The following is a 27,500-nucleotide window of genomic DNA, read 5'->3' on the forward strand; positions in this document are numbered from 1 at the left end:
CGCACACACACTCCTCCCCCCCTCCAATCTTTCTCTAAGATCCTTCCTTGAAAAGACGATCAGCCAATGAACTTCAAGATGCTGAATGGCGTTCAACTCGTATTACCGGTAACCCGGGAGATAGATAAAGGCAATCAAAACAGGTGGGGGGGGGCGGGGGTTGGATGTCAGTTCAGTCGAAGTGGAACACACCTCCCTTCCACACCTCCCTGGTGAAAAATGTATTTTTCACCAGGTATTTCCTGCGTTGTCCGTGGTAACAATGGCCTGTTATGTAACAGCTCTGGGGTCAGTTTTTTAACTGGACGCTGCCTGGGCCAATCACGATCAGGAGAGGCTGTGCAGGGCGCCAGGTTGCTAGGTGAACTAGGGGCTTAGGGACGCCGCCGGGACGCTGGCCTTTCCAACCGGCATTCTTGGCATTGTGCCCATGGGTCGAGGAGGAGGAGGAAGAGGAGGACGAAGATGAGGAGGTGGGGTTAAGGGGCATCGGCTTAATAAAGAGCGGATACCAAGAATTCCTGAGGAGATTTTTGCTCTAAGAAAGGGAGTTTGTTGCCAAACTTCTCCGGGGGTCAGGGGGCGACGTTAGGAACTGCCCGCCGCGATGATGGCTGCCATTAGGGGATGCGAGTCGGTCTGGCAACCATCCTTTTAAAAGGTCCTTAGCTGTCATCAGCAACAGCACATCCAGAAACACGCACTTGTATCTACAGTGAATATGTCTCATCCATTTTGCATGTTTGAATTGAATCTAAATATGGAAATACCAAGAGACTTGGATATTATATGTACACACATGCCGTAGCATTAGTTATAGTTGTAAACGTTTTTCTTGAAACCTCTGTTATTGTTGTTCGATGCCTATTAATATGAGGTCAAAAATAGACGGTTTTATTCCAAAGCGGGTCATGAAAAGTCCCTCACCCAATGTATTGTATGCTGAGTGTAAGTCGATATCAACCAAATGATGCTAATCGGATGAGCAAGGGGGGGGGGTTTTGAGACCGGTTGTCATGTGAAACGAGAGGGGGAAGAAGAGGAAGTGAATTCCCACACAAAAAACGAAGGGGGGTTTCGACCAAAAATCCTCCGGACCCACATCCACGACACGGCCCATAATACCTCCTGTCGGCTGATCCTACGCAGACCCCTGCAAGACCCCCACTGTAACCGCTCTCCCTTCTGGTCTGGAGGAACAGGATTTGGTTTGGGCCCCCCCCCCCCCCTTTTCCCCACACACCACTTCCCTCCACTGTCCCTGTGTCATCGTCTTGAGTTACGGCCGCCTCTGGTCTGCGGCAGCGGCGGCGGGAATGGGCAGATGTTATAGCTATCCACTGCGGCGGCCTGTAGCTGCCATGGGGTCCAGACTCTCCAAGGCTAACACGCTAAGCGCGGTCGGATGGCTGTTGTTACTCAGTGTCAGAGGGACTGAAGGACGTATGAGGATGTCCAGGGTCGAGTTTTCAGGGGCTGATTTTGAAACATGTGTCTTAACAGATGTTTTTAGTGCTGGTCTGCTTGTAACTGATCTTGATAAATCTGTGCGTGGGACTGGTTTTGATACATTATCACATGTAACTGGAGTCGATACCGTTCAATGTTAAGTGTGTGTGTGTGTGTGTGTGTGTGTGTGTGTGAGAGACCCTCTGGGAGAAAGTAAAATGCATGATGTCCTATTAGCCAGCCTTTTTTTTTTTTTTTTATCCAGGAAGACCCGTCCTAAAAAAAAACAATACAATAGCTGTCTCAATCTACACCCTCCACCCAATCAACTGCACTACCCCTGCTTTGTGATTGGTTGGATCAGTGTTGCTCTGTGTCTTCCTCACTGTCCTCAGACGCAGAGTAGAACAGACAGCTATGCTCTCCAATGTGGCTGTAGGAACCTAACCTTGCCTCTGCTCTTACGCAGGGCCTCAGTGTTTGTTATGCCTGAGCTTGAGCAAATACACAATTATGAGGTGGCCCTTTGGCCTGTCGCCCAATTAGGATAATCGGGTCGTCTCGCTAACGGCGGGGTCAGTGTGTTTCCACTTGATGTGGAACGGGGAGGAATACTGATGCCTTCATGGTTTAATTGGCAAAACCGTAGCTCTTTTTCTTGGCTTTATGCAGTAAGTAAGTTATGCACCCATATTTACACTGACGGATACACACAGAGAGACACAGAAAGACAAACACCAACACACACACACAGAGGAGCATACACACACACATACACAGAGACACACACACATACACACAGACACAGACAGACCAAATGAAATCATAAAACTTAGTTCTAAAAGTAATCCTTTCATGGACACAAACCAATGCTGTTTGCACAGTAATGTAATTGTTTTGTCATCCTTGTTTAGAAGATAGGCAGTACCAAACACTCAGCCAACATGTATTATATACAGTGGGGCAAAAAAGTATTTAGTCAGCCACCAATTGTGCAAGTTCTCCCACTTAAAAAGACGAGAGAGGCCTGTAATTTTCATCATAGGTAAACCTCAGCTATGAGAGACAAAATGAAAAAAAAAATCCAGAAAATCACATTGTCTGATTTTTTAAGAATTTATTTGCAAATTATGGTGGAAAATAAGTATTTGGTCACCTACAAACCAGCAAGATTTCTGGCTGTCACAGACCTGTAACTTCTTCTTCTTTAAGAGGCTGTTTACCTGTATCAATGGCACATGTTTGAACTCCTTATCAGTATAAAAGACACCTGTCCACAACCTCAAACAGTCACACTCCAAACTCCACTATGGCCAAGACCAAAGAGCTGTCAAAGGACACCAGAAACACAATTGTGGACCTGCACCAGCCTGGGAAGTCTGAATCTGCAATAGGTAAGCAGCTTGGTGTGAAGAAATCAACTGTGGGAGCAATTATTAGGAAATGGAATACATACAAGACCACTGATAATCTCCCTCGATCTGGGGCTCCACGCAAGATCTCATCCTGTGGGGTCAAAATGATCACAAGAACGGTGAACAAAAATCCCAGACCCACACGGGGGGACCTAGTGAATGACCTCCAGAGAGCTGGGACCAAATTAACAAAGGCTACCATCACTAACACACTACGCCGCCAGGGACTCAAATCCTGCAGTGCCAGACGTGTCCCCCTGCTAAAGCCAGTGCATGTCCGGGCCCGTTTGAAGTTTGCTAGAGAGCATTTGGATGATCCAGAACAGGATTGGGAGAATGTCATATGGTCAGATGAAACCAAAATAGAACTTTTTGGTAAAAACTCAACTCGTCGTGTTTGGAGGAGAAAGAATGCTGAGTTGCATCCAAAGAACACCATACCTACAGTGAAGCATGGGGGCGGAAACATCATGCTTTGGGGCTGTTTTTCTGCCAAGGGACCAGGACGTCTGATCCGTGTGACGGAAAGAATGAATGGGGCCATGTATCGTGAGATTTTGAGTGAAAACCTCCTTCCATCAGCAAGGGCACTGAAGATGAAACGTGGCTGGGTCTTTCAGCATGACAATGACCCCAAACACACCGCCCGGGCAACGAAGGAGTGGCTTCGTAAGAAGCATTTCAAGGTCCTGGAGTGGCCTAGCCAGTCTCCAGATCTCAACCCCATAGAAAATCTTTGGAGGGAGTTGAAAGTCAGTGTTGCCCAGCGAAGGCCCAAAAACATCATTGCTCTAGAGGAGATCTGCATGGAGGAATGGGCCAAAATACCAGCAGCAGTGTGTGAAAACCTTGTAAAGACTTACAGAAAACGTTTGACCTCTGTCATTGCCAACAAAGGGCATGTAACAAAGTATTGAGATGACCTTTTGTTATTGACCAAATACTTATTTTCCACCATAATTTGCAAATAAATTCTTTAAAAATCAGACAATGTGATTTTCTAGATTTTTTTTTTTTCATTTTGTCTCTCATAGCTGAGGTATACCTATGATGAAAATTACAGGCCTCTCTCATCTTTTTAAGTGGGAGAACTTGCACAATTGGTGGCTGACTAAATACTTTTTTGCCCCACTGTATGTATGTGGTAAATAAGCGTGGCTGACACACGCTTGTATGGAGGAGTCTTGTCGCCCAATTCTGTGCGGCAAACATATATTTTCTCAAATAGTTGGATGTCTTCTAAACAAAATTCAGAGCGATGCAATCAGGAAATCCTCAGTCGTGTCTCTAAATTGGCACCACGTTCAAATAAATGCAATCAGCGATACGCAGACACAACATTTCCCCCTGTTTTCTGACATTATTCCCCAAGACCTGCAAATTAATTTACTTCTCAGCGCTTTTGTTATTAAGTACTGCTTACCTTCCATCCACACACAAGTCTGTATTTGGAACCACTCAAGTATTTTTAATGAATAAATGAGCGCTCATCCACAGTTTGTTGAAATGTTAATGAATGTTTTCCAGGATTAGTTTGACAAGAAAAGTAATGCTCTGGCTCAGCTCCACGCAGGGGTTACACTAATGAATAATCAGTCTTTTTAAAAAAATAATGAAAAACAAATAGCTGTGTCTGTGTGTAAATCGCAGAGACACACACACATATATTCTCTCTCTCTCTCTCTCTCTCTCTCTCTCTCTCTCTCTCTCTCTCTCTCTCTCTCTCTCTCTCTCTCTCTCTCTCTCTCTCTCTCTCTCTGTCTCTGTGTGTATGTCTCTTGTACACACAAGAGTTGTGATTGTGTGTATATTATGAGCTGACATGGGGGGGGGGGGGCGTAGAGGGTGACAAGAACAAGGAAGGAAGGTTATGTATCATATCCTCTCCAACCTTTGTCTCTCTTACACCTCGACTTTTGCCCCACAAAGAGGGGGGGCTTGGATGGCTTAGGACGGGAGGCCCGCATAGCTCACACACAGATCTGACAAGGCCCCGGCTAAGAGAAAGACTTAAGATGTAAGCCTCTCCCAGTGATTAACGATGACTTTCTCTCCGGTGATTTAGTACATATGGGATCAGTTCTGAGAGAAGAGGGGAGGGCAGGAATCCCGGGACGGTAAGGGGGGGAAGGGGGGTTGGCTCGAGAATGAAGGCACTCTTTAACCCCCTAGGCCTGTCTTCCCATACGCGTAGATCCAGGACCAAATGTTCGCCAGGAGTGGCCGACTTTGCTCAAGGAAAGAGTTAACTTCTCCTGTAGAGTGAATCCTCCGAAACATTGATTAACATTTCGACCCGGTGCTGGGCTGTGCTGGATGAGCCCTCAATTATTAATTCATAAACACGCCGAGCCCACTGCTGGCGGACAGGATGTGGATTTAACGTACGCCACACCTAACGGCGCCAACTGAACGAAAGTAGTGTGAAGTATTTTTGATGAAGCTAAGAAAATGAAACCCCACCAAGCCGTTGAACTCTGACTCGCTCTTGACCAGCTCTGTTCAAAACGGTGACTGGGGAGGTCAATAGTCCAAGAACAAGCTAGGCTTAGCAGAGAATGCACGAAAGGGGCCATTACTTTTCGAGGAGTCGAAGCGGTTCCAGACAGTAGAAGACCTTCTGCCCAGCGAGCGGTGCTGGCCCTGCCAGCAAAACACTTTCTCACGTTGAAAGGAATGCCCACTCGGCTGCCCCAGAGGTCGACGGCTCCTCCGGGGTTCTGGTGATGGTTTGATAAGGGCTCTGTGTTTCGCGATGTACTGCTGTTGCACGAACCTGTTGCGAAAGCAATCCTCCAGGTGTTGGAAAGGTCCTCATTGCGCTGTTCCTAGTTAAAACATAGTTCTTTGGTTTCAATGCGCACAGGAGGTTTCAGGGAGTTCAGTTGGATAATAATATCCACTCTGCCAATTTGATAAAGAATGTTTCTACAAACAAGTGCTCGCGGTTCGTTGCCAATACAAGCTACGCCGCTGCATGAGAATTGTTCTTGGACGTAATTTTACCCGCCGTCCTCGGTTAACCTGCTACGAAGAAACGTGTAGCTGGGCAATGCTCTGCATCCAATCCCAGTGGAACACGCTGAGGGTTGAACCCAAGGTCCAGAAATATCGGCTTCTGTCGCAGCTAATGGCTGGCGACGGAGAAATAGTTCCAGTTAACTGCTGACATACTCTGCTGGAAGGGGTCGAAAGATCCCCCAATCTCTGCAACCTCGCCATGAGCATCCTTTGAGCAAGACCACCCCCTCACCCCCTGCTGCTCATTAATGACATGTATCTGAACTCACTACGAGTCCCAGGCAACGTTCACTCACAGTCTGCGGCATACCTCTGCTGCCTGACGTGGGACTGACCACGACACAACTCTCTGAACTCCTCGTTCGACAGCCCTGGCTCTCCGCGGCCTGTCCTTCCTCGAACCAGCGTCAACAGGGTTACCGTGTCAAACATCACGTCCCTTATTAGCACTGTTTGTGCCGAGCTGGTTTGCGCCAGGCTCGGGTGATAAAAGACAGCGGACATCAGTGGACGCCAATCTTTTTTTGCAGCCCCTAAAGCTGGCCATTCCCTTCCTCTTCTTTAAGGGATCGGCTTAATGAAGTCGTGGGCCCCGCAGGCCCCAAAGCCACGAGGTTAACTTTTGATTAAGCCCGTGGTATAGGAGGCCCGATGCCTGCAGAAGGGAAGCGGCTGCTGCATGCGATCCTGGCTGTGTGTGTAGATAAATCAGGGGTTTAAGTGGACAGGGAGCTGGCACTCTGTCAAGAACACCGGCGTCTCTCCCTTCAGTCGGGTTATATCCGGAGTCACGAGGAGAATGGGTTTGGAAGTTATAATAACGGGCAAAGATCGTCGGAACGCCCCTTGGCATTATAAGGATTTTAATTTGATTTGCCGTGGTTGAAACCGGAAAGTGTTTGTGAGGAAGAACTTGAATTGAATTGCATTGCAGATACACTTAAAGAGACAGTTTCAGGAAACGGTTAATTTAACCGTCTGCACCGACAGAATCGCTACAGCAAATGCAATCAGTTGGCAGAAGCGGATTTGGCCCTTGGGGTAACAATGCCACCATCAAACCACACAGCTAGAAGTAATCTCCTAATCTAACTGGCAGACGAGCAATAAAATAAGAGTTAAAGGAGACCTTAACTTTGAAGAATCACCCCAGTGCCTGCAGTCTCCCTTAGCCCTCCCAGATGCCATCCCCATTCTTGACGTGCATCTGAAAGAATCATATGCAAGTTGCTTTGGATAGAAGCATCAGCTAAACGACTAATCCGTAGAGTAAGTGTAAGTCGAGTGAAATGACTTGGAAGCTAAAAAGTGCAGACGTGGGGAAGTTAATGATCCAGCCTAATAACACAGAGAACCCAGCTTCCCAGGCAGGACAAATCCCCTGCTGCCAAGGGTAATGCTTCGGGATGATAGATGGCCGGTCCATTTCCTGGCCCTCAGAAGAAAGCTAGTTTCCAACCACAACACGCATTCCAAACAAAGCGAGACACCCCCCCCCGTGCTTATTGTTTCTGAAAGGTCAGCACTTTTAGTGAAGGTACTTGCATTGGTCTGTCAACAGGAAACAATGGGGGGGGGGGGGGGGGGGGGGGGGAAAGAAGGGGGTACTGCCAATAATCAGTAAACAGCTTGCCTAAGCATAAGTCTTCATTTCAGGTGTGTGTCGTGCGGACACGCCCCCAGGGTAGTGTTGAAATTGTTTAACACATGTTTTGTGTGTTTTGCACATGCCACTGCCTACCCTGGCTCAAGCCTCTTGGCTATATTTAGGCATCAGTCATGGCAGGTTTAAACCTCCCCATTGTGAAGTCCCTCTTTGACTGATTGCTTCAGAGCACACCGTCAAATCATCATTCATCTATAGCTCTATTCTCACACCGTTGGATTCTCCAAGGTGATGGCCAGGGAACTCCATGCACCGTGCCTTTTCTGAGTACATCTGAACTGGATAAACCAATATTGCCCTGTGTTTTGTATCTCCTTATATGGTTGTGTGTCGATCGTTCACTCCTTAATTTGGAGTGCAAAGAAATGCACAGAAATCCTACTACTCTCTGAGGCAGAACCACTCCAGCGTTTTCCTCCAAGGTAAATATTGCAAGTCCAGTGTTTCTGGAGCCGCCTCTGCATAGCGTAGCTGTGAGTCACAGGATGGATTGCTGCTGACTTCTGTTTGATTAGCATCTCAGCTACTTGTGATATCTCATTCAGTTGTTCATTATCTCATCATTGGCTCTGCCCAACCAACAGTGCTCGGTAGATGATGATCATACAGATAAAATCTCTGTGGATGAAGTGAAGGAAAAGGTAGTGTTACCCAGTTTTGGTGACAGATGAGTCGACTAGCATGAGCCAGTCAGGGCTACGACATTCCCAAAAGGAAAGGTCTGTGATTTATTCCTCTTCCTCCCTCCAAGGACAGCTGATAAACTGCAGGAAAAGAGCCGGAAGTTCCTCGCAAATGACCACATTTTTTGCCTGCCTCATCAGCGCTATTTTTACCACCAAAAAGACCCTGTTTGAGTCGGACAGCCTTTCTTGTGTTGGGCCCCTACCATGTAGAGCAGATCGAAATGGTAAATGGACTGCATTTGTACAGCGCTTTTCTAACCAGTGGCCACTCTAAGCGCTGCACAATGCTGCCCAACATTCACCCAATCATGCACACATTCGCACACCGACATCATAAATTCAGAACATTGTATGCTGTGATGTATGCAGATATATGCATATGCATGTATTTTGGAATAAATGGACTCTAAATGCATTGTGTGACTGTTACAATAGAATGGTATACCAAAAAAAGAAACACAAATGTTTGTAGATGTCCTACGTTGTTAACTATTATGTCCATGTTGTGTTATATTCATAACTTGGGGCGACAGCTCACCTCCCCTCTCGAGATCTGTAGTCGGCAGTATTGATTATGGTCTGTGCTGTAATAGCTGAGCTGCTGTAGTTCTCCCATGTGCCTTCTAGATGCCAAGATGGACTCTTTCTCGGGCAGTGTGAGAAATAACTCACCCAGACATTAAGGCTGTCTCCTCACCTTTATGTCAAACTTTGGCGTCATGGTGGGTCTTTGTGTATGTCTGAGAATTACTGTTTGTGTGTGTCTGACTGGATAAGGCACACGCACAACCACACACTCTCTGGTATGTCTAGTTTTTCTCCAGTGCGTGTCTCTGTCCAAGTGTGTGTTCGTCAGAGTGTTCATTGCAAAGAACACTGACAAGTGTTGTCGGAAGGACATTCCAACGGTAAAAGAGCCTCTCTGGCCCTCCTGAGACCCAGAGTACTGCATGACCTCTCCAACATGGCTGCCTCATTCCCTTTCCTCCAGAGGTTATTAACACTCTCAAGGGTGTGAATGACCGTGCAGTTTCATCTAAAGTTCAACCCTTTTTCTTTGTATTTAACTCTTTAGGTCTGTTTTCTAGAATTTCTACAACAGAATTTCTTTTGATGTAAACCGAAAACAACAAACGGTTGTCCTCATTCCAAAGATAAGTGTTATAATAATGGTTGAATTCCTTGCCTCTACAGTTTTCTTTCATTCTTCTTTTCAGTTGCTGGTTTGAACTTGACAACCCTAATTATAATTCGTTATGGAGGTGGGTGGGTCTACAAAATGGAATGTATTCTCACTAAGGCTTAAGCTTTTGACTAAGATTGATTGAATGTTGGCCAACAACATGACTCAATATAGATGTTGGCACTGCTTGCAGTGTTGTCCTTCTTCACTTCATCTCACTAAAACCGGTCTAATGAATGTGGCGAATCAAACTCTGTATTGTGTACTCACTAGACATTCACTCAAATTGGCTTTTATTTGCAATTTTCTGCTTTATCATGTGGTGATTGAGCGATCAAAGTGATTGATTGAACACATACCTGTGGATTAGCAGCAAAATCCCCACTTCACATCTGGTGTTTAACTTGGCTTCATGCATCACCCAAACAGATTTCAAAGTCTGTCTGTCTGGCTACTCACTTTATAGACATGACCAGACACGTGTTTAGATTGCCAACGGTCTACAGTACATACAAACAAACAAACACGGCAACAACAACAAGTTTGTAAACAACAATAAAATGACATCATCCATGTCCCTCTCCCTCTCTCTCTCTCTCTCTCTTTCCCCCCCCCTCCCTCCCAGAGTCTGGATGAGCTGGAGGATGACGACGGGGGTGACCGGGAGAGGAAGATGGAGCAGCAGCTTGTCCAGGCCAACACGGTGCAGAACGAGGCCATGACCCCCAGCCCGGGGTCCCCAGAGTCCCCGAGCCCCCCTGCTCACCTGCCCCAGGTGAGACCCCCACCCAGCTCCACATCGTGGACCTGCTTCACGTTAGCACACACCGTGCTAGCGTGCTAGTGTGCTAGCCCTAGGAATGCACTCTCAGTCATTACACCACCGCCAACAGTATTTGTAGCGACGGGTTTGTAGCTCGTCGCTACAAAGCATGATCATTCTGGGACTTTACAGGACTGTCAAATACTCATGGCTGACGGTTCAACCTCCTGTGACCTCATCTGTGTACTTTTTTTTTTTTTTTATTGGAATAGCCGGGAGCACAGTTGCATTCTCAAAGGAGTTTATAGGCCCATGATATAAGACACACCCTAGCCCTTGAAGGGAAATACCCCTCAAAATGTGTAGCGCATTCAATTATGCCCGCTTTTTCCTTTTAAATTAAATTGAATTTGAAGGGTTGGGTCATAGGGGGTAGGGTGGCTAGGATCAGTGTATAGGATGTTCAACACCCAGCAGAAACCCCACCTGAAGTCTGCCTGTATGAATCCGAGAGCAAGATGCCTTCTGAATGACATGTCTCTGTACTGTCTATCACCTACCTGCTTCTTTATGACATGTATCTGTACTGTCTAATCCCTACCTGCTTTTGAGTGACAAGTCTCTGTACTGTCTAACCCCTACCTGCTTCTGAATGGCATGTTTCTGTACTGTCTATCACCTGCCTGCTTCTGAATGACAAGTCTCTGTACTGTCTAACACTTACTTGCTTCTGAATGACCAGTTTCTTAACTGTCCTGCTTCTGAATGACATGTCTCTGTACGGTATAACCCCTACCTACTTCTGAATGACATGTATCTGAATTGACCTTTTGGGTGCTTTAGATAAAAGTACCTGCAAAACTGAATAGTATGTGTAGTGACAAGTCGCCGTATCAAAGCTCAAGGCTTAAATACTTCAACAGGAGGCAGTGTTCAGGGTTACTATCTGTGGAATACGTTTACTGCGGTGTGACTGAATATTTGAATCTAAAACGAGGAACAGCGTGTTCTTTCTCCAACGTGACGTGACAGTTGAGTTTAATATGTAAATAGACAGGCTTCAAAAACGTTCTGAGGTATTAGCGGTTTTAAATGAATGCGGTGGCTTCTGAGCTGTCTGCACTTTGCACGGCAAGCGTGACCGTCTCGTGCCTTTTACTTTTTAGCCAAAGAGGACAAGTGTTCTGTACGAGTCGACCTTTGAAGTGAGCTCGGCAGTTTTGAAGTGAGCGAAGCAGACATTTAAATGGGCTCTGTGAGTGACGGCTTCTGTTCGCCCCGCTGAGATTTATTTCCCAGATGGACAGGTTTTTGTTGCGCCTCAGCGGTCTCTGGTACTTTTCCACTTTTACAGCACACTCCGTAACACGGCATGGATATATTTTACAGGAGTCTCTCTTATGTGATAGATATAGCTGAGCACTTCACACTCGCATGCAGCAACAGTCTGACAGCAACCTGTCTCGAAATCCCAGACGCACGCACACAGACACACACACACACGCACACACATACGATCCATATTAAAAGCAGGGAAGTCACGTGTATCCATGTATAACACATGTTTGAAATTCCCAGAGCAACATCTGTCAGATGTAGCGGTAATGATAACATCCATCCAACCTCAAGGCTATGGTCACGTTTAGGATTCAACATGAGTCGGCCGGGTTTTGCAACCTACTCATGCTGCTATGTCGTTCACACGTATCTTTAAATCCCCTTTCAATGTCTGTCTCCTCGCTGTCTCTTGTCCATAAAAGCACGTAAAATGTCAATGTTTCAGAAAATAATTAGACTCATCTTTAGACTCATGTGCTCTCCTGCGAGTCTGGCTTTTTGGGGGCCTTATCCCTGGAACCCAGCGAGTGCCAGGTGGGCTCAAAGCCCTTCACCGGCCTGACAGAAGCTTGGAGGGCGCTGAGAACTGAGCAGGGGACGCTATGTCCTGGCCAAACTCCCTGACGGCTGTCAAAGGGATGTCTCTGGATTAACATGGGTGATGGAGACGAGAGGAGCTGAAATTATGAAAACAGCCCCAAAACAGCTCGGCCTGGTGTGTTCTAGAAGGAGAGGAGAAGGAGGCAAGCCACAGGCATAATCTCTGTATTGGACTGAAACAAGGAGCATTTGCAGAAGGATTTAAGGCAAAAGGCCTTGGCCATGTCCTGGCTTGTTGTTTTGTACGTTTTAATTGGGAAGACGCATACAGCTTGCACTGCACTCAACTCCTGTGAAGAGCAGTACAGTTTGATATTCCTTCAGACCGTAACTCAGACATTCAGTAGTATAACATTTATAGTACTACGACCATTTAAATGGAAACACCAGCGACCAACATGTGTTTTTTGTGTTTATGTGTGTGTCTGACTGGGTGAGATACACACTGAAGAAAAGGGAATGAGGCGGCCGTGTTGGAGGGGTCACGCAGCGCTACAGCGTCTGAGGAGGGCCAGCGAGGCTCTTTGACCGCTGGAACGCCCTCCCGACACCACGTGTCCGTGTTCTTTGCAATGAACACCCTGACGTACACACACTTGGACAGACACGCGCACTGGAGCGAAACTAGACCACACACACACACACACACACACACACACACACACACACACACACACACACACACACACACACACACACACACACACACACACACACACACACACACACACACAGGTCTAGTATCCATCGAGGGGGGGGTCCGGGAGAGACCCCTGGTGGCCATGTGTTCCTTGTTTACTGAGGGGAGTGAGGCCTTAAAATGAGAACCATGCAGAACCCACCGTGCGGAACATTCCAGCGCGGTCGTCTGCCTCTCATGTGCTGACAGACTCTTTTTTTTCTCTTTTCACTGTTTCAATCTTTTACGGTTTCGCTTTCTTTCATTCCCCTCATTCACTTTTCTTCTTTCCCTCTCACTCTCCTTCACGGTTTCACTATTGAGTTCACTCTCCTTCTTTGTCTGCCACTCAGCCATTCAATCAGTAAAGGGCACCAATTTCGACGAGACTCATTAACATTTAATTAACTGATTTCAGTCACAAAAAGGGCCATTATGCAAAGCGTCGTATCTGAAACGGCAGGATAGGGATTGGTGTTCAGCATCACATACAGTCAATACTAATGCAACTTTATTTTTCATTGTCCGCCTGAAGCAGTGCTTCCAATGGGCAGCTAACCAACAGCCAATGGGCTGCTTATATGGTGTGTGTGTGTGTGTGTGTGTGTGTGCGTGTGTGTGTGTGTGTGTGTGTCTTTGCTTCCTGCTCCTAATTTACAATTTATAGTAGTATATAATATTCATTCTCTAAGTCTCTTTAGATAAAAGCTTCTGCTAAAATGACATAATTATTGTGAAATATAGAAATCGGATATTCAGATTATTAATTTAGCTCATTGCTTGCCAACCTATTGTCTCGACAAACAAGTAACTAGCCACCCTTTTTTCCCTTTTGAAAGCTTTTATAACTCCTTTGGGCTTTAAGCTGCCAATCATTCTTCGTTAATTCCATCAGGGGCCTGAGAGCACACCAACACCACCACCGCTTATAGCGTTTTATTAATTTAGTCATTTCTGTTGTTAAAACATTCGTGAGGTTTGATTGGTCGAGGCGTGTCGCCAGGCAGCCGGCTGGGACGCTGGGTGAAGAGCTCCATTGTAAAGTGTAGCGCGGCGTGCTTTGAAGAGATTCCCCATGGAAGGAATAGACTGTCAGGATCCCAGAGGATTCTCTAGATCGCACATACACACATATAAACACACACGTACACAGACAGAAACAGAGACATGCGAGCACACACACACACACACACACACACACACACACACACACACACACACACACACACACACACACACACACACACACACACACACACACACACAGTCTCCAACTCTAGGGATGCAAAAATGACATTTGAATACCCTGCTCAAATAGAAGCGCATATCGTTTAGTAGGCCTTTTTGTTTTATTTTGCCGTGAATAAATGACGCCGATTTATTTTCCACTACCTTACACGTTCACTGTGTGTTTTATTCAGTCCATGTGCGTTACAAACACACCAGAGCTTGGCTCGTCACGCCGTTTTGACCGGCTTTTTACCGTCACGGAGGTATCAGGATACGCTTCAACACGGCTGTCTTAATGCTCTGTCCATTGGGGACCTTTTGAAACGTGATGCTTGATACTTTGTCCCCCTTGTTTATCTTGTTTCCTTCATCTTTTTTCATTTCCGCCTCAAGGCCAGGGTGCCGTCAGTCCTGTCACCGTATATTCTGTCCTCTCCCCTCTTCTCCCTCACCCCTCTCTCTACCTCTCACCCCTCATCACAGTCCAACCTCTCGCTCTCCAAGGGACAGCTTGAGGTGATATATCATACTGCAAGGCCCTAATCCTTTATGAAAGCTTTATGCTTTTTTTCTCCTTCATTTCTCTCTGTCTCGCTCGGTCTCTCCGTCTTTGTCTGTTCCTGCCTGTCTTTCTGCCTCTGTTTCTGTCCGTCTGTCTGTCTGTCTCTGCCTCTCTCTATATATCTCCCTCTCTCTGTCCGTTTGTCTCTGTCCGCTCCCTCCGTCTGTCTTTCTCTCCGTCCATCCCTCTTTCTTTCTCTGTGTCAAATGCACATCCAGTACTCAGGATGAAGTACTGGTAATGTCTTATTTTTCACCGCTGACCGACTTCTCCGTGGGTCCCCTAAACCTGTCACACCAAATCTGCTCCCATGCCGAGCGCTTCGATCGCTGATCAATCAAAACCTCTGTCGAGTCGGTGTTGATGATGTCATCGTCCACTCGTCCAATCTTACCCTGAGATGACCAATAATCTGTCGTCTGTTTTAGATTTTGGAAAAGGTTGATGTTGACGTTTGTTTTTTAACTTGTGCTGTCTTTGTTTTTGTCGTTGCAGGAGACTCCGCGGTCGGGGGGCGTTCGCCACAAAAGGTCAGACTTTTTATTTTACATTTTTCTATCGATTCATTTATCGATCCAATCATTTTTTTTATTTTTGTATTTATTGATTCGCATTTGAGTGTTCATTTGGAGATGCAAAACGGTGTGCATGGGCAATGCCTCCCTTGATTTATAAATTAATAAAAAAATGTGCATGTGTGTACATGTGTGATTGAATACATTGCTTCCACTAAGTGGCTCTCGCTGGTTCTAACAACCCTTTTAACACCAGTGCATTTTGAAGTCTTTCACATAGTCTTATATGTTATATATTATACGTTTAACATTATAAACTTATTATAAACCCAACGAGTCTTCTTCCAGCGCGATGCTATATGATTCACATTATTGCTCTTCGAGCATACTTCTTAAGCATAATTTAATATTATTTCCACTTGCTAGAGCAGGGTGAACTGCAGACTCTGAAATTATTCAAATCTGAGGCTTCTTGCTTCAAGGGCTGTGGTCCTTTAATCAGAAGAAAGTCTCTCACAGATAGAACGTTCTGAAGTTAGTTTGCCAGTTGCCAACTGACACCGCTGGTCTGGCGGTGTCATTAAGGCGGGGGTTTTGATTGGCCAGAGACCCTCTCTCTCCCCCTCGAACCGTCTCGCACTCTCTCGCTCCCCTGCCTCTCTCCCTACTCTCTCCTAGCCACTCTCCTCCCTAAATGTCATATTGCTGGGCACTAATGGATTGTGTATTATCTATGTGTTAAAGAAGTGCACATACAACTAGATGTGTGTGGGTGGGTGGTACACACTTTTTCAACCCCTCATTATGTTTGGGACAATTTCTTGGAACTGAACAGTGAGCAGATATATTTTGGCTCAAAATGGGCCTTCCATTTTAGGCACCCCTTTTTTGTGAATTTTTTGTGTGTGTCTGTCTTGACTCAAATGTCAAGCACACTTTCACAATGTCAATGAAGAGGGGACTGACCTTAAAGTGTTGAAATGAAGAGAGAAAAACATAAGACCTTATAAATATATGGCGTCGGCAACGAGAGCCTCGAGAGCATTTCCCGGACTTCATGGTTGTTATTCTTATCAGAAGCACTGGAAAAAATGCTGCTGGGACGGAATAAAATTAAGTATAAAGTTAACTGTTGATTCAGTAAATGTCACTGTACAGATGTAGAATCTCCTGCTTTTCTGGGAAGAAGAAATGGTTTGATCAAACATCGAAATGGTTGAATCATAACTTTGTATCTCTACCACTTTTATTTTTATTGCAAAAATGTAAATTGTTATGACACCCAGGGCCCTATTTTAAAGGTCTGAAACGCAAGTGAGAAGCGCCAAGCGCAAGTAGCTTTGTGGGCGGTTCTATGGCGATGTCGCTAGTTTACCGGCGCAAAAATTACTCTTGTGCCCGGCGCAAATCTAAAAAGGGTTGGTCTGAAGTAGCCTAATTACACGTAGGTGTGGTTTGGGTGTAACGTGCAATAAACCAATGAGAGTGCCAGCTCCCATCCCCTTTAAGAGCCATGAGCGCATTTCTGACGAGTTGATATTTTGACAGCAAGTCTGCAGTCTCCGATGAGACGGATGCACATGAATTTCAAACTTCAAATGGCTCAGTTTATGGCCAAATAATATGGCCTGATTCAAAGATGGAATAAGGTTTTCTTCCACAATTTCAGAAATACTGAGTCCTCAAATAAATTTCGGCAAAGAAAACTTAACACACATATGATGTGCGGTAACTGTGGTTCTATTTAATGATATACGCAATACATTATAAACATCGTTCATCAGTATTGTATGCATTATCTTTATCGACTTGTGTTCCTAATATGCATGTGTCCCTCCGTTAATATACATTACCATGGACTGTATTATGCATTACGTGTTTAGTTTGCGTGTGTTTAAACAGATGGACGCACACACGCGCGCCCACATTCATTAATTATTTTACACATACACACACGCGCGCCCGCATCTATTCTTTTACACACTCACTCGCGGTAAAACAATGTTTTCTCACGATCAAATACTCATCAATCCTAAAGGTTATGGGCATGTACACGATGTCTGTGTCAAGAAAATATGCGTTTGCTGTACGGTGTTTGCAGATGCATTGATTTAAAAGTACAACTTATTACCGCTGTATCAGCTGTTCTTTCCCAAATAATTTACCAAGAATGTGTGGCTAGGTAGATGAGAGAAGCAAAGTGTATGCGCGAGTTGCACAAGCAACATTATGCATGCGCCCTTAAAATAGCATCTGAACAACGCGCCACTGACTTTAAACCAGGTATTTCCTGGTTCGTGGCGCAAGTGGTTTCTGAAACTGCAAAATAGCACCAGGGAACGTTTGCACCAGAACACGCCTCCTCCTTTCGGCGAACCGCCCCTTGGATGCAGGTTCAACCGGGTGCAGGTGCACCCGGCTTTGTTTGTTTGCATTATTATGCACATCCAGCAGTAGCTCTGTCTGTCCGTTTCTCTGTTTCTCTGTCGGCCTGTTGCTCTTCGCTGCTGGAATATGCAGACAGCTGTATGGACTGGGACATTGCATGCGAGCCCAAAGCACTCTGCATTAATTGGATTTCCCCCAGAGAGTGCGAGCGAGCGTTTTTTGACCCTTGGGACTATCCATAAGTGGTGATGATGGGTTGGGGTGGAACCAGGGCTGTTGTGGAGGTGGAGGTCGTGGTGGTGGAGGCGGTATTCATGGATTTGGGTGAGGGAAGTGGTGTGGAGGGAGTGATATTTATTGGTGATGGTAGAGCAGGTGGGGTAATGGTCATGGTTTTGGGTGGAGGTGTTCACGGTTGTGTATGGTTGTGGTATTGGTGGAGGAAGTTGTACTGGTATTAGTCGCGGGGTCGGTGGGGGAAGGCCTGGTTGGCGCCTTACAAGTTCTCAGTTACTTTTAAAGAAATAGTGTATAAAAGGAAAGAAAATGCATAAAAAATAAATAAATAGAAATTTGCATGAATATTTTCCCCCAGTATGCCCTCTCCAGACGGCAGAGCGCGGGTGACTCAGCGCACAGCAGACAAGCTTTAAAGGACGCACACAAAGGCCTTTGTAGAACGCGTTTCATCCCTCTCCTTAAGAAGCAGCGACATTCACAGAAAACCTTTCTTGCAAAGAGCTCTAACCTGCCTCTCTCGCTTCAGGTCCTCGCATGTAAATCCGCCCTCTCTCTCTCATAATCAAAACCCTTTTTCCGCCGCAAAGTTGCAGGTGGTAAGAAAGGCAAAGGGGGGGCGGGGGCGTGATAATGCTCGCCTAATTGAAAGAAGTGGAAGGGGGGGGGGGGGGGCGCTTTCATGTCGGGAACGTCTGCAGCACTCTCTTAACTTACAGTTAATAGTGTGGAGTTGCATCGACTCGACTGTACCACTACCTGCCGGAAGTGATGGCAACTGGGGAGAAGTACTTTATGCTCAATCTAAGGTTTTGTTAAGTTTGAAAGTGCACTACGTGAGAAAACCGAAAAAGTTTGAATGACTCAGGGAAAAACGTCCTGTCCTGTCCTTTCCGTAGCCCATCTGCTGGTGGTTCGGCGGAGGACGACATGGGAGGAAACCCCAGACAACCAGCGCCTCGCCAGCCCAGAGAAGCCCACGCCTCTGGGAGCCTGGAGAGGAGGTTGGAGGAGCTGGAGAAGGTACGCTTCAGCCTGGAGGTCAACACCGATCTCCTTATTCCATTTTGGTCTCCAGGATACCAAGGAGTATTGTAATATGTAATATGTATATTTTGAAAATGCTTCGGGGGAAAGTTCTTTCCTTCTTCAGAGAGTCGCCCCTTGATTCTGAGGTGAAGCAGACATTCTGTGGAGACTAAGTTAGCCCCTAGCTGCTAGCTTTCCCGGATCCGTATGCATACACAGAATAACACCACAAAACATCAACAGGTGTCCAGCTGTCTCAGGTGTCATATCCTACCGTTGCCCTCCAAAAGAACCTTTAAGATGCTTACGTTCCTCACCTGGCAGCACTTATGTCTCGGAAGGGTTGTGGCAAAGCACTTTTGTAGTTAGCTAGCTTGCTAGTTGTCACGTCCTGCTACAGTACAACCAATTTAAAGGCGTGTTTAGGAAACTTTTATTATTTATTTATGATAAAAGCTGCTAGCTTGTGTATGTATATGGAACAGGGGAAGCTTCCTAGCTAGCTAGCTTGCTAGCTGTCACGTCCTGCGACTGTACAACTGATTTAAAGGCGTCTTTAGGAAACTTTTATTCTCCCTGTCGGCCGTCACTCTCCTGTCCCTGAACCTGAAGGCGGATGAAAAGAGCTCAGGGAAATATATATTAAAAGAGAGTTTCTCTACAAAAGGTGACGAAAGTTAACCTTTCCTTTGAGGTCTGACCCGCTGTGTTCCTCGCTGGCGACCTCCTCCCGGTCTGGGTATGTGGTGACCTTTTCCATTGTGGAGATGTTTCTCTGGAAGCCTTCAACCCCTTAACTGCCGCGTCTCCGGTCCGTCCCCGACTGAAATGTCACCTAGGCCCCCACACCGACATGAAAAGAAACTTTGAATGTTATAATTATTATAAAAGCGAGTGAATCACTCCATAAGAAAAGCCCAACTGTTTACTGAACCTTACCGTTTAGTTGACTCTTTATTCATTTAGTCGTTTATGGTGCTTTTTTGGGGGGTGGCATGTGGCTTAGGAGGTAGAGTGGGTTGGCTGGTAACCAGAAGGTTGCTAGTTCGATCCCCGGAGTGTTGAGGTGTCCCTAAGCAAGGCACCTAACATTAACTGCTCCCAACGAGTTGGCTGATGCCTTGCATGGTCGACTCCGCCGTCGGTGTGTGAATGTGCACGTGAATGTGTGAATGTTAGGCAATATCGTAAAGCGCCTTGAGTGGCCACAGGTTAGGAAAGTGCTAAATATATGCAAACCATTTACCATTTTATCCAAAGAGACTTGAATTCGGTGAATTCAGATAGGGTTAAGTAGCAGTTAGGCATTAGGGCCTCTGAGCGTGATTCCCTACAAGAAGCCTGAACCTGTAAACCGGGACTCAAACTCCCTCACCGCTAGATTCTCCCATTCTTTGACGCTCAGTTTGTCCCCCTCAAAGTGTCATATTCCAAGTTAAATTGTTCATTATCCACTAGAGATGGTGGTCACACTCTCCGGAGATAAGGTTATTTTTCTTCTTCTGAGCACTTTGAGAGAGGAGAGGCCTGCAGTCTGGATCAACCCCCACCTAATCGCTCGCATCTTCTCCCCCCGATGAATGGGTTTCCATGGCAACACGTTTCCTGGCTTATCGGCGACACATTGAGAGTACAGCGGGGGGGGGGGGGAGAAGAAAGTATTCACGGCTGTTCGCGATTGCGGCCCCTCCATTGTGATCCCGAGTAGTACTACCTAGTAGTACTACTCGGTACTACTACGACTGCAGTGTCACAAAGCAGAGATCACTGTTGTGTCTTCCATTGCATGTGCTGTAGTCTCAGACAGAAGAGACGCGCTAACTACATAGGGAAGGAACGTATTTGACACAAGCTCCTCATCAGGGCACAGAGTTTGTACTGTTGCCTCACACACTGATGAAAAGGTTTGGAAAGGCAGAAGTTTTTCATTGTCATTTAGATTGAGTAAGGTCAACAAGGAGGTAGTAGTTCTGGTGCATGCAGCATCAGCTGGATGATTTTAATACATGAACTGATAGCTAAACAAAGTTTGACACACTCCTAACTTGACAAGCTGGTGATTTGCATGCTTTACTCAACATCATTTCAGGGGGGGGTCAATGAAAGGGTTAATGTGTGTGTATCTGTGAATGGGTGCATGTACGAGTGAAGGTATGTGTGTTTATACTGTATAATTATTTTCTTTTTTATGTCTTGTTGCTTTCTAAAATTCTCTCCCTTCGCCTCACTCTACCACTGTGTCTCTCTGTCTGTCTTTGTCTCTCTCTCTCTCTCTCTCTCTATTTATTCTAACTGCAATTTGCATGTAATTTGGTCTTGGCAGTAACTACCAGTGTTGGTCTGGCAAAGGTTAGCCAAGACGATTAATGTTTGCTAGAGTCCTGATTAGAGGATTTTATGGGCAAATTATGATCAGTTATTATTGGCTTCTAGTAGGTAGGTGTACCGCCACATCATTAAGTGTATCTGTGTTCGTCTGGGTCTGTGAGGTCATGATGGCTTGTTTTGGTGCCCACTTTTATGTTGTTTTTTTTTAACCGTGCGTGTGTGTGTCTGTGTCTTTGGTCTACGTCAGTAGTATCAATCAACCAACTTCCTTTTAAAATCGTATTTATATGTCCAGCTGTATATAACTTTATTCTCTCTGTCTCTCTCTCTGTCACTCTGTGTGTGTATGTGTGTGTAGGAGCTTCTCCGGGAGCGCCAGGAGAACAACAGGCTGCTGAAGGACAACGAGGAGAGCCATGACCTCATCGGCAAACTGAAGGAGGAGATTGACCTGTTGAACAGAGTAAGGGTCTCTATCTCTTTCACTCCCCCATATCTGTGTCTCCTCTTCTTCGTCAATCCTTCTAGTGTCCTAACCACCTCCCTGTGTGTATATATCTGTCTGTCCCTCTCTCTCTCTGTCTCTCTGTCTCTATCTCTGTCTGTCTGTCTCTGTCTGTCTGTCTCTCTCTCTCTCTCTCACTCTTTCTCTCTCTCTGTCTCTGTGTCTCTGCGTCTGTGGGGTCTGGTTTGTGTAAATGTATACCTTTTGCGTGGGCCCGTGTTTAGAGCACATGTTGTCATGCTCTGTGTCCATGCTTTCCTGTGTGTGCATGCACGAATGCATCTAGAATAATCCCCCGACAGCTGTTTTCTATTCAAAAGGCATTTGTCCTACTGGGTCTCCAGAGGATTTTTGGTTAATCAAATACAGATAAACCACGCAAATATTTAAACCCCTTGTTTCTCGTGCACAGTGCCTTGGACATTCAAATCTTTGCACCAACTTGTGTTCATAATTCATGAATCCAAATTGAGTCCTCTATTACTTGTCATACAATCACCGTAGTGCATCATTCAGAAATCCTGGTTTAGCTTTGCCCTTTCGGACCGTACCCGCGTCCTACGGGGGTGGTGCGTCGCACGCATCGCGAACCAACTCAACAAATGTAAACCGGGGCAGCGGATTAATTCGACCGAGCCGGTTCCAATCACCCACAGACAGGCCTCAGAGCTCAGCATCCCCTAAATTCAAATTCTTAGAGCAGGCCAAGTTATTTAGCACACAGGTAACAACGGCGATAAACGGCCTCTTCAATGAATGAAAGAATGGCAGAAATGGTTGTTCGTGCATCGACTCTCTCTGCCCTCAGGGGCGGATTAACCACCCCTGTGTGCCACTTAAAGCATCAGGGGTAAAAGCCACTTAAAGCAGAGGAAAAGCCACTTAGATTAGCAGGGGAGTGTGGGAGAAAGGCTACAGCCCTACGGAAGCCCTGTTTTCAATCCCCCAGCTCCGGTCTTGACCATGTCTGAGTGAAGCCTCCCGCCAACCGTGGACTGAATCCGTCTGGCTGTGTAGCCCCCGTCTCCCCCGTCCCCTCAATCGCCTAACACAAACAGCTGCGTCGCGGATGGATTGACCAATCAGCCTCCACTTTGGAGCGGAGAGGTGGTGGTCTCTCGGGACGTTTTTGAATTCACCGGGCGAGGGAAATCTCCACTGGGTCGGCCGTGGACTAGACGATCGACACGCTTAGCGTTCTGCTCGATCTCGTTCAGGGAGCTTCGAACCCAGTCGACGCCGAGCAAGTCGTCTCTGAAGGCAGTGTGATGTGGCGGAGTCTGTCTGTCTGTCTGCTCCTCTTTGGCTGGGTTGGAGTTTACTTTGGTGCCATTTATATATATATATGTTTATGTATTCATTTATGTATCTCTGTATTATGTATCTCATTTCACTTTTAAGATTTGTTTCTCAAGCATCAACCGGTGTGTTCAGAATCCAATTTTGACTTTTGAGGAAACAATCATTTTCAAGGAGCTCGATGTGTCTCGGATTTGAAATATTACCTTGACACCGGAGTCTACAGGTAATATTTACCTGTTTTGACGGATGTCTTAACATCTCAAGAAAACAATCCATCCTTTCAGAGGTTCAGTGGTAACAAGGAGGCCTCCTTGGCGGGTTGAAATGGCTCAATAGATCCGGTCGATTTTCATCCATCATCGTCCCATCAGGTCAAAGGTCAGGGTAGGGTCAGCTGACGCGTCCCATCTCGGTCACGCGTGAAGCGCCTGTTCTCCCGGGGCTGTCCCCGCCTCTCCGCAGGGCTCAGGTGTGTTTTTTGTTTGCGTTTGCGTTCGAACCCCAAAACCTCCCGGTCTTTCGTGCCGCTCAGGGTCAGAGGTCAGGGTTTAGGGACACTCGCGGTGTCTCTCGTATTCAGCAGTCAAAATACCTTGAGAAACACAGGCGCGCACACACACACACACACACACACACACACACACACACACACACACACACACACACACACACACACACACACACACACACACACACACACACACACACACACACACACACACACACACACACCATCGTTCTTCCCAGCTTCATGGTGCCACTCCCTGGTGTTTCCGCAACATTCTGTCTTGGTGACCCTGACTGTCAACCGTACATCAACATCCCACGGCCCCATGCTCCTCGTTTCTCTTGCGGTCTTGGCGCCTGTGACAGGAAAGCGCATAGGGACGCTGGGGAGCTCCCATGGAGGGGGTGGAGCATGTTCTGGTGAAGTTGTCATGGGAGGTGACGTTGAGATGGGGGATGGAGTTGACATGGAGGCGGGGGGGGAGAGTTTAGATTGGGGTTGGAGTTTACGTTTGCAGTGGAGGAGTTTAGATGGGGTAGGAGTTGACATTTGGAGTGGATGTTCTGATGAAGTTATCTTGGGGGGGAGGAGTTGAGATGGGCGGGGTTAGGGTTGAGATGGGGGGGGGGGGGGGGTGTTCACCTCCCGGAGGACTTTTCTCAATTCCGACACGTAGCCCGGAGCACCAACAGACAAGGCAGCAGTCAGTAGTTCATCAGCGATCGGTCCATCCCTCTAAGGGGACGGAAGCATGTTAACGGCCCTGGCTCTGGTTCTCACTGCAGTTTATTCTCTCGGAGAACCGCAAAATACCACCGGGGTCAGGAGAGTCGATGCGGCTCCACGGAAGGGAAGCTTGTTTTCATTCTCATTATTTTTTTTTTTTTATCAGACCCCAAACAGCCTAGTGATGCTATCAGACCCCCATCCCCTGAGCCCCCCCCCCCCCCCCCCCCCCCCCCCCCCCCACACACACACACACACACACACACACACACACACACACACACACACACACACACACACACACACACACACACACACACACACACACACACACACACCAAGGCCAAAGCAGGCCGCCGCTGCTTACAGGAGCAGCGATGAACTCGCGATGAAGGAAGCGATGAACTCGCGACTCCAGGGACGCGTTTGTTTGGGAGGGAAAGGGAAGATAGCGCCTCGACTTCTCCCCACTTTCGATCCTTTTACAGAGGCGGTTTGTTTAGAGACGCCAGCTATCCGGTGCCGCTAACAGAAGGGAATACGCAGTGCCTGGATTACAGATGAGGACCTGGGTTCATCTGGTCGATGAGGAACACGCGGACCTTCGTTTGGAAATGTTTGAAAGAGTGTTTGCGACACAGCTGGTGGGGCCACCCTGACCTCTCTGATGCTGGTTTCGTTTTGAACCGCGGCATCGTTTCTTTTATCAAATCTGTGTGTGTGTGTGTGTGTGTGTGTGTGTGTGTGTGTGTGTGTGTGTGTTTCCCTCCCTCCCTCCCTCCCCTCGCTGTGCTGTTCAAGGCTCAAGTGTTCGGCGCCGATCTTTCTGCCACGGCCGCTAATGAAAGAAACATGAAATCGAGAAGTGTCACTTTGACAAGGGAGCCTTTCAAAGGGCTCCCTCGTTTGCGACCTAATTAAAGCCGTTTGTGTTTAATTTGGCGGCGATCAAGGCCCGGCCTGGTGGAGTGGGAGACCGCGCGGTGAGAAGCGAGACTAAAGTCCACGCTTTCAGTCGCACACTTGCAGCCACTCGGGGGTCGTGGAGGCGGAGCGATTAATATTAATGGCGTTGGTTTTGTTCTGAAGGCTGCGGGCTGCTCCCCACACACAAGGACGTCTTCGGTCTACTCGCAGCTTTCTGTTTGCTTTTGTGGTTCTTCCTTCGGTGTCGCCATTTGGTTGGAGTGGATGTTCTGATTATGTTGTCGTGGGGGGTGACGTTGAGATGGAAGGATATGCGTGAGACGGGAGAGATGGATTTGAGATGGAGTTGGTATGGAGGGGAGGAGATTTTAAAGCAAGATCTAGAGTTAACATGAAGGGGAGGAGTTTGGAAATGGAGGAGGAACGTGGGCATGGAGAGGGGTGGAGGGAATTGATACGGGTGGGGGTGGGGTTGAGTTGGGCGGGGTTTCACCTCCCATCCCAACCACGACGACTGCGCACTGCCCCACCACACAGGGGATGCCATCCATCCTTCTCACCTCTTTCTGTTTGTTTGTGTTTCGTCTGTGGTCTTCCCCAGGACCTGGACGACATCGAGGATGAGAACGACCAGCTCAAGCAGGAGAACAAGACGCTGCTGAAGGTGGTGGGTCAGCTGACCAGGTAGAACCCACCGTTCGGCCAGGCGGGAGGAGGAGACGAAGGAGGAGAACCGTAGAACCCACCTGGTTCTACCAGAGGCCCGGCTTCTCCCCACCTTGGGAAGAAACATCTCACCCAGCCCTCTGTCCACCCCTCCACAGCAGGCCCTGCTTCAGGAAGGCCACTCGAACGGACCAGAAGATCTCGCACAGCCACAAAGTCCGGATGGCGTTCTCCATTTCAGTAATTAAAGGAAGAGAACTGGAGGCGAAAAGGGTTTTTGATGTTTTTCCGGTGGTGGGGGTTTTCCTGTTTTGCTCGAGAGGATCTTCCAGAATGGAATATTTAATGTAGATTGTGTTGTATTTTCTCTTTGAATAAAAGCTTATAAAGTATAGAAGAAGTGAAATGAATGTAGGACAAGTGTAGGCGTACTGCACCTTTCAGAGTTGTTCAGGCTAAAGCGAAACATATTCAATCCTTTTTAGTCCACTTTGCTGTAAAACGTTTTAAAGGTAAACCGATTCTAACTTTTTATATAGCCTCATGAGTTATGTGCTCTACAAACAAACGTGTTTGATTTAACCAGGTGGACACATTCTAATGTGTTAGACAGGTAACCCAGCGTTATGCAGGTTAACCTATTCTAACTGGTTAGCTATGAAACGGCAAGCCAGTTTATCTTTTGTAACTGGTTAGCCAGCAAAACGATTCTAACTGGTTAGCAATCCTAGCGAGGTTGCCATTAAATCGAGACCAAGTGCTCAACCATTGAAAAAGACTCTCTTGGCCTTAAAGACCTGGATTATATCCTGGATCAGTACCATAGGATCGAGCCCATGGTACAAACGTGGTATAAACGAAGACCCAGATCAACACCTGATCACTGCTTCGATCCCACAAAGTGCGCTTTAAAGCCCTTTTAATTTAATTATTTGCATAATGAATGACTCATTTCATGCCCCTAGCATCCAGTAAAATGTTTAGCAACACTTTCATTCGCAGTAGGAAATTAAAGGTGAAATGTGAAGGATTTAGTGACCTCTAGTGGTGAGGTTGAATACAATAAATATTCTTCGTATTCATTTGGTTGAGGCCCATTCATTTGGTTGAAGCCCAATCCCGTTGCACCAAGTCTGTACTGCTTGCGACTAAATTCAACCTTTTAAGGAAATTAGCTTTGGAAACTTTGCATAATGCAACTATCACAAATGTCAATCATACTTTCAATGATAAATCGGTTCAATGTGACTATTTGGCTGAAAAGATATTCCATTTTGCTTATTCTGTCTCTATTGCCTTGTTGTACATTCTATGTGGACATTTCTTGGAAAAAGTCCTTTTGTAATTCCAGAGTTTACATGTGTTCATTTCTTATCTTTATTGGCGTTGACGCCAGGTGTTCTGAATCACACCTGTGCCTTTGTTGAACTCAAACCAAATCAACCGAAGGAATGTGGCATTCCAAGGAAAGTACTATTTGGACAAAGAAACTGCATTTCTATGGTTTTTAGTTGAGAAACTGGCTATGCTTGGAAAGCTAAGCCTCGCCCCCCTCCCCCTATCCACCTCCCCTCTATCTGTATATAGATCAGTGCATTCCTCTGAGAGGCGCTCTGTGATTGGCCGACGAGTTCATGTCTCTCGGCGTGTGCCCTGGACAGGCCCAGTGAGCGGCAAAAAGACTAACATCTCTCCATTTTATGATTTTAGACGCTCAATTGACCACCGCTGTCATATCATTCACCCTTCCGCACATACACGCACATCGCACAGACGT

The 27,500-nt window shown here is 46.7% G+C and overlaps 1 protein-coding gene across 2 annotated transcripts in view; it reads left to right on the plus strand.

The window, feature by feature from the left end:
* The window catches only part of pawr (PRKC, apoptosis, WT1, regulator), a 49,407-nt gene that overhangs the window by 21,566 nt on the left and 341 nt on the right, over positions 1-27,500 (plus strand). For both annotated transcript variants that reach the window (XM_079755650.1, XM_079755649.1), the window contains exons 3-7: positions 10,046-10,195; positions 15,088-15,122; positions 18,632-18,755; positions 21,448-21,552; positions 25,659-27,500. The exon at positions 25,659-27,500 is cut by the window's right edge and continues 341 nt beyond it. In XM_079755650.1, coding sequence (XP_079611776.1) covers positions 10,046-10,195; positions 15,088-15,122; positions 18,632-18,755; positions 21,448-21,552; positions 25,659-25,745 — 501 coding nt within the window. In that variant the 3' untranslated portion in view covers positions 25,746-27,500. The remainder of the gene's footprint in view (positions 1-10,045; positions 10,196-15,087; positions 15,123-18,631; positions 18,756-21,447; positions 21,553-25,658) is intronic.

The sequence above is a fragment of the Pollachius pollachius genome (genome assembly GCF_949987615.1).
Source record: "Pollachius pollachius genome assembly, chromosome: 18".
Taxonomy (NCBI): domain Eukaryota; kingdom Metazoa; phylum Chordata; class Actinopteri; order Gadiformes; family Gadidae; genus Pollachius; species Pollachius pollachius.